The sequence below is a fragment of the Rhipicephalus sanguineus genome, chromosome 11 (assembly GCF_013339695.2).
Source record: "Rhipicephalus sanguineus isolate Rsan-2018 chromosome 11, BIME_Rsan_1.4, whole genome shotgun sequence".
Taxonomy (NCBI): Eukaryota; Metazoa; Arthropoda; class Arachnida; order Ixodida; family Ixodidae; genus Rhipicephalus; species Rhipicephalus sanguineus.
In genome coordinates this window covers 87,693,950-87,708,782 of record NC_051186.1, presented here as the reverse complement: position 1 = coordinate 87,708,782, position 14,833 = coordinate 87,693,950, and the positions used below count along the sequence as shown (strand labels likewise).

The window sequence follows — 14,833 nt, the reverse complement described above, 5'->3', positions numbered from 1 at the left end:
ACAAGCATTGGGACGATGTTTTTTCAGAGGGGGCAATGCCACGCCCACTTCTTGTTTTATTTCGGTCTATTCGGGTTTGACCAGCAAGGACGGTTATCAACGCTCAACGCTGTCCGCGCCGCAGTGTTCAAGAAGCTTCGCGATTGTAGCAGATCGTCTTGTTAAGATCGCTTTGTTCCCCGCGCGGGCTGCGAACAGCCTAGATTATTCAAGAGCTTGTGCGACCGCCAGTGATGAGACTGGAAAGTTCGATGCGTGATGTATAAAAGGCGGCGCGTCCCAGCCGTGAGCAGTTTTAACACGAAAGTGTTTTATGCCGGGGTCCACCAAGACTTCAGTGACGTATTTCCGTCACGGAAATGACGTCTAAAAATATACACGATCAAATGGCAAAGAAAAAAGTACCGTCAACGGGCATCGAACCCACGACCGCTCGGTCCGAAACATCAGATGCCGAGCACGCTATGTACTGCGCCACGATCACAGTCTCTGGAGGCTTTACAAACGCGCCTTTTATATATACCACTCTCCCGGTCGGCTATGTGGTGTTCACCTCCGGGAGTGGTAAGGTAAAGTAATTCGTCATTGCTGCGGCCTCCGCGACTAGCACCTGCAACACGTAACGCGTCCGTTCCGTTCTGCGCGTTTTCAATAGAAGATGAATTTTGTGAATGCCTTAACACACCGCGAGGTGGCGACCTTTGGCCAAGCGTAGTAGTGGCGCATCAAGGCACCCTAAAGCGTAGTAAAAGCGTCGGCCTTGCTCATAGCATCACGCTAATACAAACCAAAAATAGCTCTGCGACGGGCGCCTGCCGCACCTGGCTGTAACACCGCGTTCCACGCTCACGCGCTCGGCCCGAGAAAAATCGCGGCCGGGCTACCGAGGCGGCACCACGCGCTTTGCGTTTCCCTCTAGTCCGGCCGTGATGTTCAATCACATTTTAACATGCCGCGGGATGGCGACCAAGTTCTGCGTCCAATATGCGACACTCTTTTGGCTATCACACCTCGTTCTCTGATTACGCTTTCACCGTTAACTACTACAGCTACCACAAGGGTTTGTTTAATCATTTAACATGGACTTTAGTCGTCGGGATGGAGATGTACCACCAATCATCAAAGTTGGTGCATACACGTTAAACGATGCCATTAGCTGCCAGACATCAATATATATTGTACGAACTCTCTTATATCAGTGTGCAGTAAGCATTTATTTACTTCTGTGAGGGCACGCTTTACTTTCGTATTATTCCGATTCCTACGACGGAGGGATCAACAATGTTTTTTCTTTCGACGGTCGACGCTCTGTTCGCCGCTATCAGTGTACAGTGTCTTCCGCACGCCGGCTGCTTCCTTCTTCGACATCACGACCCCGTGACAATGATAACGAACAAATGACGAAGAAAAACCAGAACAAAACGTTTCGCTGATTTGGATGGCATGGGAGTCGAACCCACGTCGTCTCGGTCTGCGGCGACAGGAGCCGGGCGCTTTACCCACTGCGCTGCCGACGCTCATGCATGAGCTTTTACAAACGCGCCTTATAACATTCACACCTTCTCCCTTTCACGGTTACATTCATTCGCGTGGGGCGGTGCTGCCGTCTTGGCGAGGTGAAGTACTGCATGATGACACTAACGAGCGCCGACAGGATGCGCTCCGGCAGACTCAGCGCAGCAGAGGCTGGCTCCCGATTTCCGCTCTATTTCATTTCGATACAGTTTGAGTGAGTGCTTTCTTGCTGTGAGAGACACGTCCGAGGCCTGCGGGACGCGTATGCGCTTCTACGGCTCAAGCTACGAGCTCTGCAGCTCACGTTCCTGAAGCGCTGTAAGTTAAGGTAGGCATGAGCAGAAGTGTACTTTGTCCAGTTTCTGGAGGGCGCGAACCTTGCCGTTTATCTTCTGAAAGACGACGCTTTCCATGAGCGCATATCGAGTACTAGTGATTATGTGCTTGTTGATGTCACGTTTAAGCAGGATTCAGCATACGCTGTGTCCGGGTATACAAGTATGCTCATTACTTCAGCTACCACAAATGTTTAATATAGATCATTAACTTTAATCGTCGGACTGGAGATGTGCCACTAGGATCTGCGTAGGTGTGCCCGCATGAAACGGTGCTCAAGCCGCCAAACACCAACAGACATTGTGCAAGATCTCATTTATCAATGTACAGTTAAGGAACATTGAACTACTTTTGTAAGGACAAATTGCACTTTCGAGTTATACCAATTTCTAGACGGAGGAATCAACTTGTTTTTTTTTTCTTTTCCTGTCGTGCATATTGTCACGAGGTCGTGACGTCGACGAAGACAGCAGTCGGCGTGTTCAAGATGAAACTCTTTATTTAAATGAAAACTGAAACTACATCAATACACGCCGTACACTGACAGTGGCGAACAGGGCGTCAGCCGTCGATAAAACTGCTCATGGCTGGGGCGCGCCGTCTTTCATACATCCCGCATCGAACGTTCCAGTCTTATCACTGGTGGTCGCGAAAGCTCTGGAATAATCTGTACTATTCGCATCCTGCGGGCAATCTTAAAAGTGATCTACTACAATTGCGAAGCTTCTGGAATAGTGCGGCGCGGTCAGCGTCGAGCGTTGCTAACCGTGCTTGCGGGTCAAACCCGAATACGTCGAAATAAAACAAGAAGCGGGCGTGGCAATATTTTTCACGTCCATGTTCAGTACATTTTGCATAAATTAGTGAGGCTACGATTCGGAAAGTTTAATATTTCGAATTTGCTTTTGCTGACTATCTTGAAACACGCTTTTGCTGACTATCTTGAAACACGCTTTTGCTGACCAGCTGAAGCACACTTTTGCACTGACAAGCAGGCTACTGGCTATGAATCTTCGTTACAGCTTGTACAGCTTAAACAAATACCCTATAAAACCTAATATACTCATTTGAATTGAAAATACAATAGCTTACTCTCAGCCATGTTTGTTTCTTAGTTCCACCATTCATTTTTTTATGTTGACATTTTACGTCTTTTTGCATCTGGGGTGTTTTCCTACATGTATAACAATGCTTCTCAGTTAAGAAAAGAATGATGACACCATAGAAAAAAACTATGCAATGAAATCCCTGAGCTCGGCAGCATTTCAAGCTTACGCGAATATTTCGAAAATAGTGCGGACCGAGGCATATTGAATGCAAACGAAATGACGCCGAAAATCCACTCTCAGCTGCCGTTGCGTGCGACAGAGGTTTGCCAGAATGTCAGATTAAAAGAATCGCTGCCGCTATTCGCGATAACAAAGCGCTTTTGTTGGAGAAAGAGGGCAATGCATGCAAACTAGTTGAAGAAAATTACACCTCTTAATTTATCGCGAGCTATTGTGAAAGACGAAACGTTGTTCTTGAGTAATTTCTGCACGCTCCAATCCTTCCTGTTAAATATCGAAAAGAGCGCGTTCAACGAATTTTTCTTGCTTACTTTACTGGTATTTGGCGATTCGTCATCAACTCGCACAAAAGCGAGTTCAAAATTTCTGAAACTCGCTGCTTGATAGGACGACTGACACGTAGGAAGGGGAGTCCGACCACATCTAAAGGTAAACGAAAAGAAAAAGTTCTATATGAGCATTGATTGCAAAGAGTGCCATTGTCAGAATTTGTTGATTTTTAGAATTTATACTTGTAAACTCCAATGGCACCCTTGAAGTCTCGCCTGTGCATATTACCTGCATTACTTGCTTTTGCCATATGGACGGCTGAAATGGGTAAGTACAGCAAAACATACATGCCCGTTTTTTTCTTGTTCCGCTAATGCGTTATTTAGCATCGCCGAACTTGCCAAATGCATGTTTTTTTTTTACTATGGACAGTCGAACGCTTATACAGATACTTGCGTCCATGGTTAAGTGGCACGGCGAACACCGGTAAAATTTCGCTACTGGTAAAATGGTACAATGGCGACATTCCACGACTGATACTGGTATCTTTATTAGCGGCCTTTAAGTACTTCGTATGCCAATTAAGCATGCGCCTGCGGGTTTGCAGATGCTACGTAATCCTTAGCGCTCGTCCTTAGAGACTTTTCCAGCGCACCGAGCGCGGGTGCGCCTGATGCCGAACGTCAAAATTTATGCGAGGCGGTCCAGCACGTTCATGCAATGCCTTTCTTGTGGGTGGTTAGGGGCCCTTTTCTGTTGAGCTGTGGTATCTCAAAGATCAACTAGTGCTTTAATTGTTTATCGCAGGCTAGTTCTATTTCGAGCATGAACTATTGCATACCTTTATTATTGCGACGGCCGTCAGCTGTGCGTTGTCGGCGCAATGTCATCGACGGGTATGACAAGACAGTTGGTGGCTTCATCATCAAGCGGGTAGAGTGAAGGGTCAGAGACGGAAGCGACAAACGAAAGATAATGATCTGCTGATAGTGATGCAATTAATACTGTGAAAAACATGCAGGACGCTTAAGCTAACCCTTTGAGAGTGGAACGCGATATATTTATTGGGCGCTGTTCGCGTCGCTTTCTTGTTAGCTTCGCAAATTTCGATTGTAGGAGGATACCTCCGCCGTGCAGTGAGTAATGCGACGCCTTAGCGCGTGACATTCGCCATTGTAAACTCGCTGAGGGCGCCTACTGCAAGTGCATTTGCGAAGAACCTTATACGTCGTAATTCACCATTTTGAGAAGTACCATAGTACCCAATGAGAGTTTGTAAAGCAACGCGCGCATCTACATGGTGCCCACTCTACGAATAATGTAGCTAATGACGACAGTTCTATGGCTCAGTCTTTTGTAATGGTTGGGCCGCTCTAAACCACCCAGTATGACGTCTGTTAACAATGTTTCACCTGTCGCCTAATATTACATCTGGTAACGCGACTCCTTACCCATATGGTGCTCCACTCCTTACCCTTATTGTGCTCGACGGTTATGGTGCTGGAATGCTCATCATTTCTGTTGGCTTGATCTCACTATTCTGTCTGTGTTTACCCGCCTACCTTATTTTACCATGAACCCTCTTTTGTTGGCGCTCATGAACTGCAGAATCGGTATGCCTTTAGCACCACCGTATCGTGATTGCTCACGTAGGTAAAAACTGCAATCTAAAGTATATCCCACTGTCTATTTGAAACATGTTTCAACCCTTCTCAATGCTGAATCTACCATTGCAAGTGATAACGAATTTACAGTGCGGGTGTACGATGCTAATGCGACTCCTTTTAGTGCTGCTTTAATTTTAGATGCTACTTCTGAGACGTTCAAAATAGAGGTGCGCGCATTCGGCATAAAACAAAATGCTGTCAAGTTGTTCTTTACGAAAATATGAAAACGTACTAGTGCATAGTCACAAGACCCTTTATAATGTACACAAGCACGGTCTGAGAACCATAACAGACAAACCATAACAACGCCTTGTACTCGCCGTGCGAATCGAACGTAAAACGAAAACGCATTCTATGAAGACCATTCAATTTCGTGGCAGTGGAGTGACAGTACATCTCGGAAATGACGCAATGTCTGTATAGAGGATTGCAGATATGAGGTTGTAATATCCGAGCAGCAGCATACACAACACGCTAGCTGGTGGTTTACGTTTATTGATAGCACATCTGCAATATATATAGTGCAGGGGTGAAAGGGTTTTGGGCAAGGGAAACATGATACCTCGGATCGGAGCAGGGGTAATCAAAGAGGGTTCAAGAAGGTGCGCGCGCACAGCTGGTTGGCTGGTCCGTAGCAGCAAACAACTCAAACATAACAGAGGTATATTCCAACCTTGCGAAAAATAGTTGCCGAACACGAATTTCGTTCGTAGCAGTATGCGTCTTTTGTGGGGCAGCTCCAGACACCGACGAAGAAGGAAACGCAGCATACCGATGCTGTCCTAAAACAACACTCTGCAACCTACAACAAAACTTAACCCCTATGCAACGCTTAAACAACTCCCAAAGCATGTACTACATGCTATTCATTTTTCGAATACTCGGTCAGTCCGAAAGAGGCGCACGACCTTTTAACCTGCTGAGCGTGCGACAGTCCAGGTTCGGCGTCACATAAAATGTAGTTATGCACAAATTAAGCACTGGCATCTCATGGTTAACAAGAACACGTTTCGTGTTCCGGTAGGAGTAAGCCTAACACAATATCGTCTCGCACGCTGTCTTTGGAACCCTAAGAAATTAGACACCAACACACATGGAATTACCAGTGTGATACAGCGCTTTTGAGTTATCGCGCAAGTAAGCTGCTTTACTTCTGTGTGTCTTAGGCGCGATTTATTTTTTGTAGGGGTGTACTAATGTCAAATTATCAACTTCGAAGCAAATGCGACCAACAAAAAATTCGGCGGATGCCACCCTTTGTGGGAATCGGTTTCATGAGAAGCAGTCAGCGAGTTGCATTGTTTTGGCGTTGAGCCAAGCGTTACGAAATGGGTCGACGTTTTTTTTTGTAAATGCAGTAGTTGTGTGCACATCGTGGGCTTCAGACACGTCGACAGCAGTGGAGTTTAAAAGGTAACTTATGGCCTCACGCAACGTCAGCACTCTCGCCAGAGTACATACGTCAGTATTATCGAAACGAAGTGTACTTCACGTTGCGATGATATGAATGTCATACACAACTTTTGTTAGTGTATTCCTCCGGGGTCGACCGCCGCTTGAATATATCTTGCTGAATCATAGAAACAGAAATGCAATGTTTATTACACTGCTATAAAAGCCGCGTCAACATTGTAACCACAGATGTTAACCTGACATGAGGCCTGTATCGCAGCCGAACATATACAGTGTTCATTGCTTTGTTATAAAATTACATAGCCAGCACCACAACCACAATTGGGGTTGCACCGACATTACGCCTGCATAGGGTTACGCCTGCATTCTAGACATCATGTGGCTCTGTGGTAGAGTACCTGTAAAATATCTGCCATGGAGAATGCTTGCGTTAGATTCCTGCTGGGATTATGATTTTTATTCTTTGCCTTCGTCGGGTCAACGCTAACTATGTCGGTTTTTCTTAATGCTCTCGCATTTAAATTACCAATGTCTGTTCTTGTCTTTCCTGGTTAGGTATAAACTGCCCATCACCTGTGGCGCATAGCCGCACACTGCGGCCCTTGGCAAACGCGTATGTGCCACACATGTCTGCAGGAAAGGCTTTGACGACTTATTCATCTCATGAGCAAACAGTCATATTCGTCCAATATGACTGACGTACACTGGTGTTCTGATTCTTCACATGTACGCTGGATAAGTTGTGACAGGGTTTACATTCCTGCGTATGTCTCCTTTTAGGATCAGTCTCAGGAAGCTACATGAAATATTACGTAGACTTGGTGTTTTATGAAGATGGAGCGCAGCGGCATCCATTACCAGAATATCGAACAAAAGAGGAGTACTACAGAGAAGTGACGACGGCGGTGAGACAGAGATTCCTAGTATAATACATCTTATAGCCATGAAAGCTAGCGCACGTCACCTTATAATACATTCAGTGGAGTACGAACTTACGAACTTGTTATATATATATATATATATATATATATATATATATATATATATATATATATATATATATATATATATATATTGTAATGACGAAGAACGACAACGGGGCTCTGGCGCGAGAGCAGGATGCGCGAGGAAGAGAAAAACGAGGTTCGGAATAGAACAGCCGGCCTAGTGAACAGGCGTTGTCTCTGTTTCTCTGGTTACAATGGCACAGTCTACGAACTATGAACCGTAAGTGCGTCCTTCTCATCGGCGCTGCGGACCTTCGCTCGAAAGGAGCGATTATGCAGTCCGTCTCGCTACTACTGCCGGAAGCACATGTGCCACCATTCAAGGACGGCGTCCAGGCCTCCTCGGTGGCTCAAGGGCAGGCTCACCCCGGCGCCGCCAACATAGTATACGGCCTACCGTTGCCCCGGAATGCTGTGTCCTACTCCTCGGACGTCACCACTGGCTCCACGCGCGGATCAATCGAGACCGCCGCCGAGCTTTCCGCCACCATCGCGCCACTCCGAGTCACGGTGAACGCCTTGGCAGCGTCGATCTCCGTGCTGTGTCCTACCGCCTTGCCAGCACTGCACTCGCTCAATGCCGCGTTGGCCGCCGCCGCCTTGCAAGACCATGAAGAGAGCTCACCCGAGAGCCGCAGAGAGCTGCGGTATGCCCTCACGCAGCTCTCTTACCAACTGGCCTGCTTAGCGTCGGCTCACTCTGGATTTTCACCTGGCATGTTGCCATCGCCAGCTGCCTGCGAAATACCGGAGTTCCGCGGCTTTCAGGACCACGTCGGAAATTTGGTGGCGACCGTGAACGCTGTGGGAGCACGCGAGGCCTGGACAGACCAGCAGAAATGGTGGGTGGCCATCGACTACCTTCGAGATGCCGCCAAGGCATGGCATGCCTACGAAGGCGTCCGGCAAGGATCTCGGCCGGAATGGTCAGCCAAGCTGATGAGTCTTTTTCGCCCGCTATCTCATGCCTGCGACCACCTAGCTCAAGATCCACTGTCAACCTCTGATGGGAGCTGTCAGACCCACAGCCTAGACAAGGCAGCTCAAGCCTCTACCACCCTGCCCTCCCTCAATGACCGAGATCCTGAAGGGCATCATGCCGACGGTGCAGGTGCGCCTTGCACCGACGTGCTCACTCTTAGGTACCGAGTTCCTGAAGAGAACTGCCGCGATGGTACAGCTGTGTCCGGCACCTCATTCACAGCAAGCTTTGCGGAACGCACCGCCACAGACACTGACGCAATCCGCAAGGCGGGCATCGCAGTCCAGACCGCAGTCCCCGCGTCTGGACACACCTCACGACATACCTTGCTCCAGACCAAGACCACCTGCGGGCCACCGAAGCCGATGACGGGGACCCCAAGCTCATCATCACTTGGAAACGTGGAGACTCCGGCTCCTCTAATGCCTGACACGCGTGCAGTCCAGAAGACGAACGAGCCCATGACGGCAGATGGTCACCATGCGCCGAATGGGAACCGGGGAGACCCCCCGGAGGCCGGGAGGCCCATGGAGGCCGGGGAGACCAACACGGCTGCAGACATTGAAGACATGCCTCTGCTATCTAAGTGTTACACTCCCGCGACGCCAGCGCAAGACGTTTCCTTGCACACACATCTGTCACCTCTGTACGACGCTAAAGTTATGGACACTGATGACTCGGCAGCGCTGAACCTTCTCCCAAGGTCGCGCAACAAGGGTCATCCACTAGCGTCATTTCCTGCCGCTGAGCCCGTTAAGGCACCGCGTGACCAAGGCCTTCAACGACCACCCCGACATGGCCAATGTCGCCCTCCGGAATGCTCGGCAGCTCAGCAGGACAAGTCACGGCGTATACAACGCCGACCACCGCAACACAGTCAATGCCGCCCGCCTGAACTACGTTTGGCATCTCATCAAACCAACTCACTGCGTGGCCGAGATCGGCCACCTCGGTGCAGCCAGTGCCGCCCACCAGAGACGCTGTCGGCAGCTGCGGCCGCTCGCAGTCGTGGCCGAGTGTAATGACGAAGAACGAAAACGGGGCTCCGGCGCGAGAGCAGGATGCGCGAGGAAGAGAAGAACGAGGTTCGGAATAGAACAGCCGGCCTAGTGAACAGGCGTTGTCTCTGTTTCTCTCGTTACAATATATATATATATATATATATATATATATATATATATATATATATATATATATATATATATATATATATATACAGTAAAACCTCGGTGATACGATCACGGCTCGTACGAATTTCGGAGTGATACGAATTTTTACGTGGTCCCGGCCAAAGCCCAGTAGCCTGCAATGTATTGGAGTACGGTTGTTGCGAACCGATTTGCACCCCGCGACGTTTGATACGAATGTACGCTAGCGCACAGGTACAAACAGGTGCTGCCCGCGCTCTCGCGGAAGACGCGGTAGTCACGTTCGGGCGCGGGCATGCGCGCTGCGCGACCATCAACGGTGCGTCGTTGCCTCCGAGATAGTGCGCGCGAATCTTGCGAAGCCTTTAGGCGCCTTCGCGTTTAGATTACAGATGACGTTGACGTCGCGATTTTTTTTTCCGACGCGTTGACGCATGCTTCGTGCTCGAGGCAGCAGCGTCTTTGTACTGCGTTACTGCGTGCCAGCCATGTCGATGCAAGCCATGTCCCCGCTATCAGACGTTCTATGAAACAACACTGAAAGTTGGGCTACGGGTCCGTCATGAAGTCCCATTAAAGGTGGACGAAGACCGCAAGAGACGAAGCGGACGGTCTTGGCGAAGGAGCTTGGCCTCTACCTATCGTTTGCAAAGCGCTTCTTAAGTCACTTTTGCCGCAGTACTGTGGTCTCATGCAGAAAAGCGTAGTAAGATTAGGAAGGGGCTACTGGCGGTCACGGGGCACAACACATCTCGTTCATTAATTACACAAGTGCGCGTGCACCTTATATACGAGTACAAGTATGGTCGTTGTTGTTTAAAAACTTTACTGCTAATCATTCAGAGCTCTTCATGACGTCGCTGCGGCCCTGAGAAACACTGAATCAAAACGTATACCAACTTTCTTTTGTCGCATACTAATTTTCCATCTTCTCTGGTGATACGAATTTCGGGTGATACGAATATTTTTGGTAACCCCGCGAGATTCGTATCACCGAGGTTTTACTGTATATATATATATATATATATATATATATATATATATATATATATATATATATATATATATATATATATATATATATATATAAAGGAGAAAAGCAATCTTTTAAGGGCTCTTTTTTCTTTGTTCGACACAATAATAATGAGAGCTAGCCGACAATAACGCCGAGGAAGGTATAGGGGAGGTTATTTGTAGTGATTAGGATATAAATGTGAAGAAAGTAAAGTGGACGAAAAGATCATTTGTCGCCGGCAAAGAGGGAGAGAGAAGACAATTTCAATCGCACCAAATTAGATGTGATTCTTCATATACAGAGATAGAACTTGCTTAGCAGTGTTCAATAACATTACAGAAAAAGTACAGTCAGTTCTACGTAGCATACCCTGGGACAGCCATACATGTATGTAATAATGCATGTAATAATATGCATGTAATAATACTGCAAACAACAGTTTTTATACATTACCCACACAACTTTATGCTTGATGGAAACATCAGCGCAAACCAGAACGGATTACAAAGAATAGATGAGACAAGCAGAGCGCCAGTGCTTGTTTCATCTATTCCTTGAGGTGCGGCCAGGATTGCGCTGAAGTTTTCGTCTTAAAAAAAAAGCTACATACCAACTAGGCCCAACAGAAATTTTATTGAACTTTATGCATAAATAAAATTATACCGATGGCGGCCTGCCCTGTAGTATAGATTTGTATCATTCAAGGCAATTTTGTTAACGTCCAGAAGCTGCTCACTAATACTTGCGTTTTTTAGTGCAGGAAACAGTGCCTGAACATTTTCTTTTCCGTTTTTATTACTACACTTTCTTGCAGATATGGAGGTTTGCGTATCTTATATTTTGTCTTGTTTTTTCCGAGTCGAAAAAGTGCTTCTGGCGCATTGGCATTATTATTGCTATTATTGTATTACTATAAATGTTAACCTGTCAACTGCAAGTCATTTCTAACACTTTGTGGTATTAGGGGCGTAGTACATTCGTTATACGAATCGCATTTGTCTTTTCAACTTTGTTTGTAGCATGCGACCTTCATAGTACAACACACCGCATTTATAGAAGACAAGAAAGACCGAACAGGACCAGCGCTTTGACTCAAATTTTTTCGCAAAGAAAATTTGTTCCTACACCGTTTGCATATGCGTATGTAAATACGCCTGCAAACGCTTGCAACGTTTCCAAATGTTTCCAAACGTTTGCAAATATGCAAACGTTGTAAGCACAAATTTTCTTTGAAAAAAAAATGCCTGATTATAACGTAAAAATACCCCGCATTTTTTCCTCCTGCATTGGTCGTTAGCTATTGATGATTGGTCGAAATTTTGTCGGTCATGAACACGGTACCTGCTTGTAACGCGATGCAACAACTGACCCAATAATTGCCCTCTGCGTAATGACCTCTCAAAAACGACTACATAAAAAAAGAAAGTACGCTATTTTCAATAAGGCATATTTTGATAATCGCTTTTCCGCCGTTCGTCAAAAATTTTCGGTGTGCCTTAAGATCGCGTGCTTGTTAGCGACGTAACATATGTGTGAAATATCACAGTGTTAAAATGGCGTGCGCACACTAAACAATGCATCGCTATGCTGAACAATACCTAAACAATTTTTCGGAATGGCCGGACAGTGTCTCATTCTGAATGTAAATCAAGAAGGCTGCCCTGCAATCACATTGGAAGCGGATACTTATAACAGCTGAGGAGATGGATTCATATGAGTATAATAAATATTTTCACTTGTAGAATGACGATGTTCAACTGTTCGTGCACGCGTGTAACTATGTGAACTAATGCTTGTTGAGAAGTAGGGAGAGAGGGAGAGAAATAAACAGCGCTGTGCGTGTGTGTGCTTCTTTCCAGTCCGAGTTGTATTTTGCCTTGCAGAAGTCCATTCGAGATAACTCAAGACCAACTAGCCCTGCTGTCACTTCAATATCCTTAGTCCTGAAAACCGGGATGGCGGTATCGAATCCCGGCTGCGGCGGCTGCACTTTCGATTAAGGCGAAAATGTTTGAGGCGCGTGTGCTTAAATTTAGGTGCACGTTATAGAACCCCAGGTGGTCGATATTTCCGGAGGCATACACTGCGGGGCATCTCATAGTGATATCGTGATTTTGGGACGTTAAATCCCTACAATTATTAGTCCAGAAAACCGTGGACCTTGAGCATTTCCCCGGTCGGTATACATAGATCAAGTTGCGGGACATGCTTGAAAGCTGGGCTTCCCAATGTACTCGAGTCGACTGCCTTATTCCTCACCTTGGTCCGAGCCGCTGCGATCGCTGCAAGCTACCCTATGATAAGGAAGGCCAAGCAAGGAAAAACTTTACTGGGCCAGTGAGTTCGGGCCCTTTACGGACACTGGGCCACCGCACGGCCATCAAATTGCGCCTATGTTTTTGGATTAACCTAAATACGTTGGCAAGGCGAAGCAGATTAACCGGAAATTCAAGCGGGAACATTCTTTAGCTGCCCCAATGCGGCCCAACTAAAAAATATTGACGCTTAAGCATCGCCTTTTTTAACGGTTGGACGTGATAGCGACATCCAGCCGCATCCTCATCGCGCTCGATTTCGCTTGTCATTACGTTCAGTCGCCCAGCCAGTCAGCCCCCCCCCCCCCAGACACACACCTATAGTAAGCGTAAAGGTTTCCGCCCTCTTCAACAGCACTGTTGTGACAAGTGTGTACCCACCACGTGTGTGTAAGAGAATGTACGCACTAATGTGACGTGGTCGTAAGGGAATACGCGCAGTAATGTGTGTGCGTTTTGTAATGTATGGCCGGCTTTAAACCACGAACTCTTTATGCAGTTCACATGCTGTGACGCCCGGTGGCAATGTACGCTTGCACCACGTTTTGCTGTGATATTACACCTAGTACTGTGATGCCTGTACACAGGACGCGTCAGTTTGTGAAGCAGGAAAGTTACTTTCAGTGCAGTTCCAAGCAGTGGCGTGGCTGTGTTCGAACACATCCTTTGTCACGCCGAAGGCGGATGTTCGATTCCACCTAAGGTACATCATTTTTCTATTATTTGCATCCATGGCGATTTCTTGGTCACGAACAGTTATTATTTTTTGCCCACAACCAATTATAACGAAGCCGACACAGGAATTTCTGCGACACGGGCTCTTTTACGCTATCGCGTTAAAACACTCAACAGTTATACACACTCATCTACTTATAGCGAATTGGATATAGAGCAGCAGTGAAAGAAGAGGAGCGTTTAATCCGTCCATAAAACGTTTACTGGTTCCTTCCTGTATTTGCGTCGTCGAATATGTAAATTTCAGGCCAGGCAGAGCGGAATAAAATCATGACACAACGTTCTAAGGTTAAGAGCCCCTAGTCAGCCTTCTGTGCAATGCTGTAGCGCAAAGCGTAGCATAGGCGGCCTGCACCGAAGACAACTTACAGCGTGTGCTAGTGAGACACTGGAGACATTCTCCACAGCAGAAGCGCAATACAAATTTCATTACTTAACGAACTGATTGCTGTGTAGAAGTGAAATTTCGCCCCAGATCATGGTTTCCCAGTGTGCGGCCGACAGAGACCACTGTCGAAAGTGGGGGGGCTAGCGCCCCCTTGCCCCCCCCCCGCCTCGGTAGATACGGCTATTGTGGCGAAGCAATTGGTACTGTTAAACGGTTGCGTTCTCCAGCGGCTCCTAGTGGGTCGTCCTCTTGTGAACGCCGCTCCCTCTCGGAGCCCGTGCTTTGGCCTGGACTGTCGCCATAGCGAATTGTCGCCGAGTCCCGTCCATTAAACCGCTTAACAAATTGGTGGAGAGTGTTGTGCTCCCATTCGATGCCTCTGGAGCTTCGATCCCGTACCCTACCAGCTACCATGCCTCAAGACGCCGCCCAGCAGACGCCTCCGCCTACACCGACCTCATGCCCCGGTGTCCCTCGTATCCGCGACCCCCCAGTCTTCACTGGCGCAGATGGGACCGACGTGGAGGACTGGCTCGCGATCTATGAACGCGTGAGTGTCCCCAATAAATGGGACGAGGCGGGAAAATTGACCAACTTGGTTTTCTACCTCGCGGGTGTGGCCGGCCTGTGGTACAACAACCACGCATCCGATTTTACGACGTGGTCCGAATTCAAGACCGCCCTGCCGTTCGTAAGCTGCAGGCCGAACAGCGTTTGCGAGAACGAGCTCAGCAGGCCGGCGAAACCTTTACC

The 14,833-nt window shown here is 47.5% G+C and overlaps 1 protein-coding gene across 1 annotated transcript in view; it reads left to right on the top strand.

Moving 5' to 3' along the window:
- The first annotated feature begins 3,296 nt into the window (after window positions 1-3,296).
- LOC119373937 (uncharacterized) overlaps window positions 3,297-14,833 on the top strand; it is a 38,718-nt gene continuing 27,181 nt past the window's right edge. Inside the window, exons 1-3 of the mRNA XM_049411200.1 lie at window positions 3,297-3,569; window positions 3,644-3,737; window positions 7,271-7,395. Of these exons, the coding sequence (XP_049267157.1) occupies window positions 3,665-3,737; window positions 7,271-7,395 (198 nt within the window). The 5' untranslated portion in view covers window positions 3,297-3,569; window positions 3,644-3,664. The remainder of the gene's footprint in view (window positions 3,570-3,643; window positions 3,738-7,270; window positions 7,396-14,833) is intronic.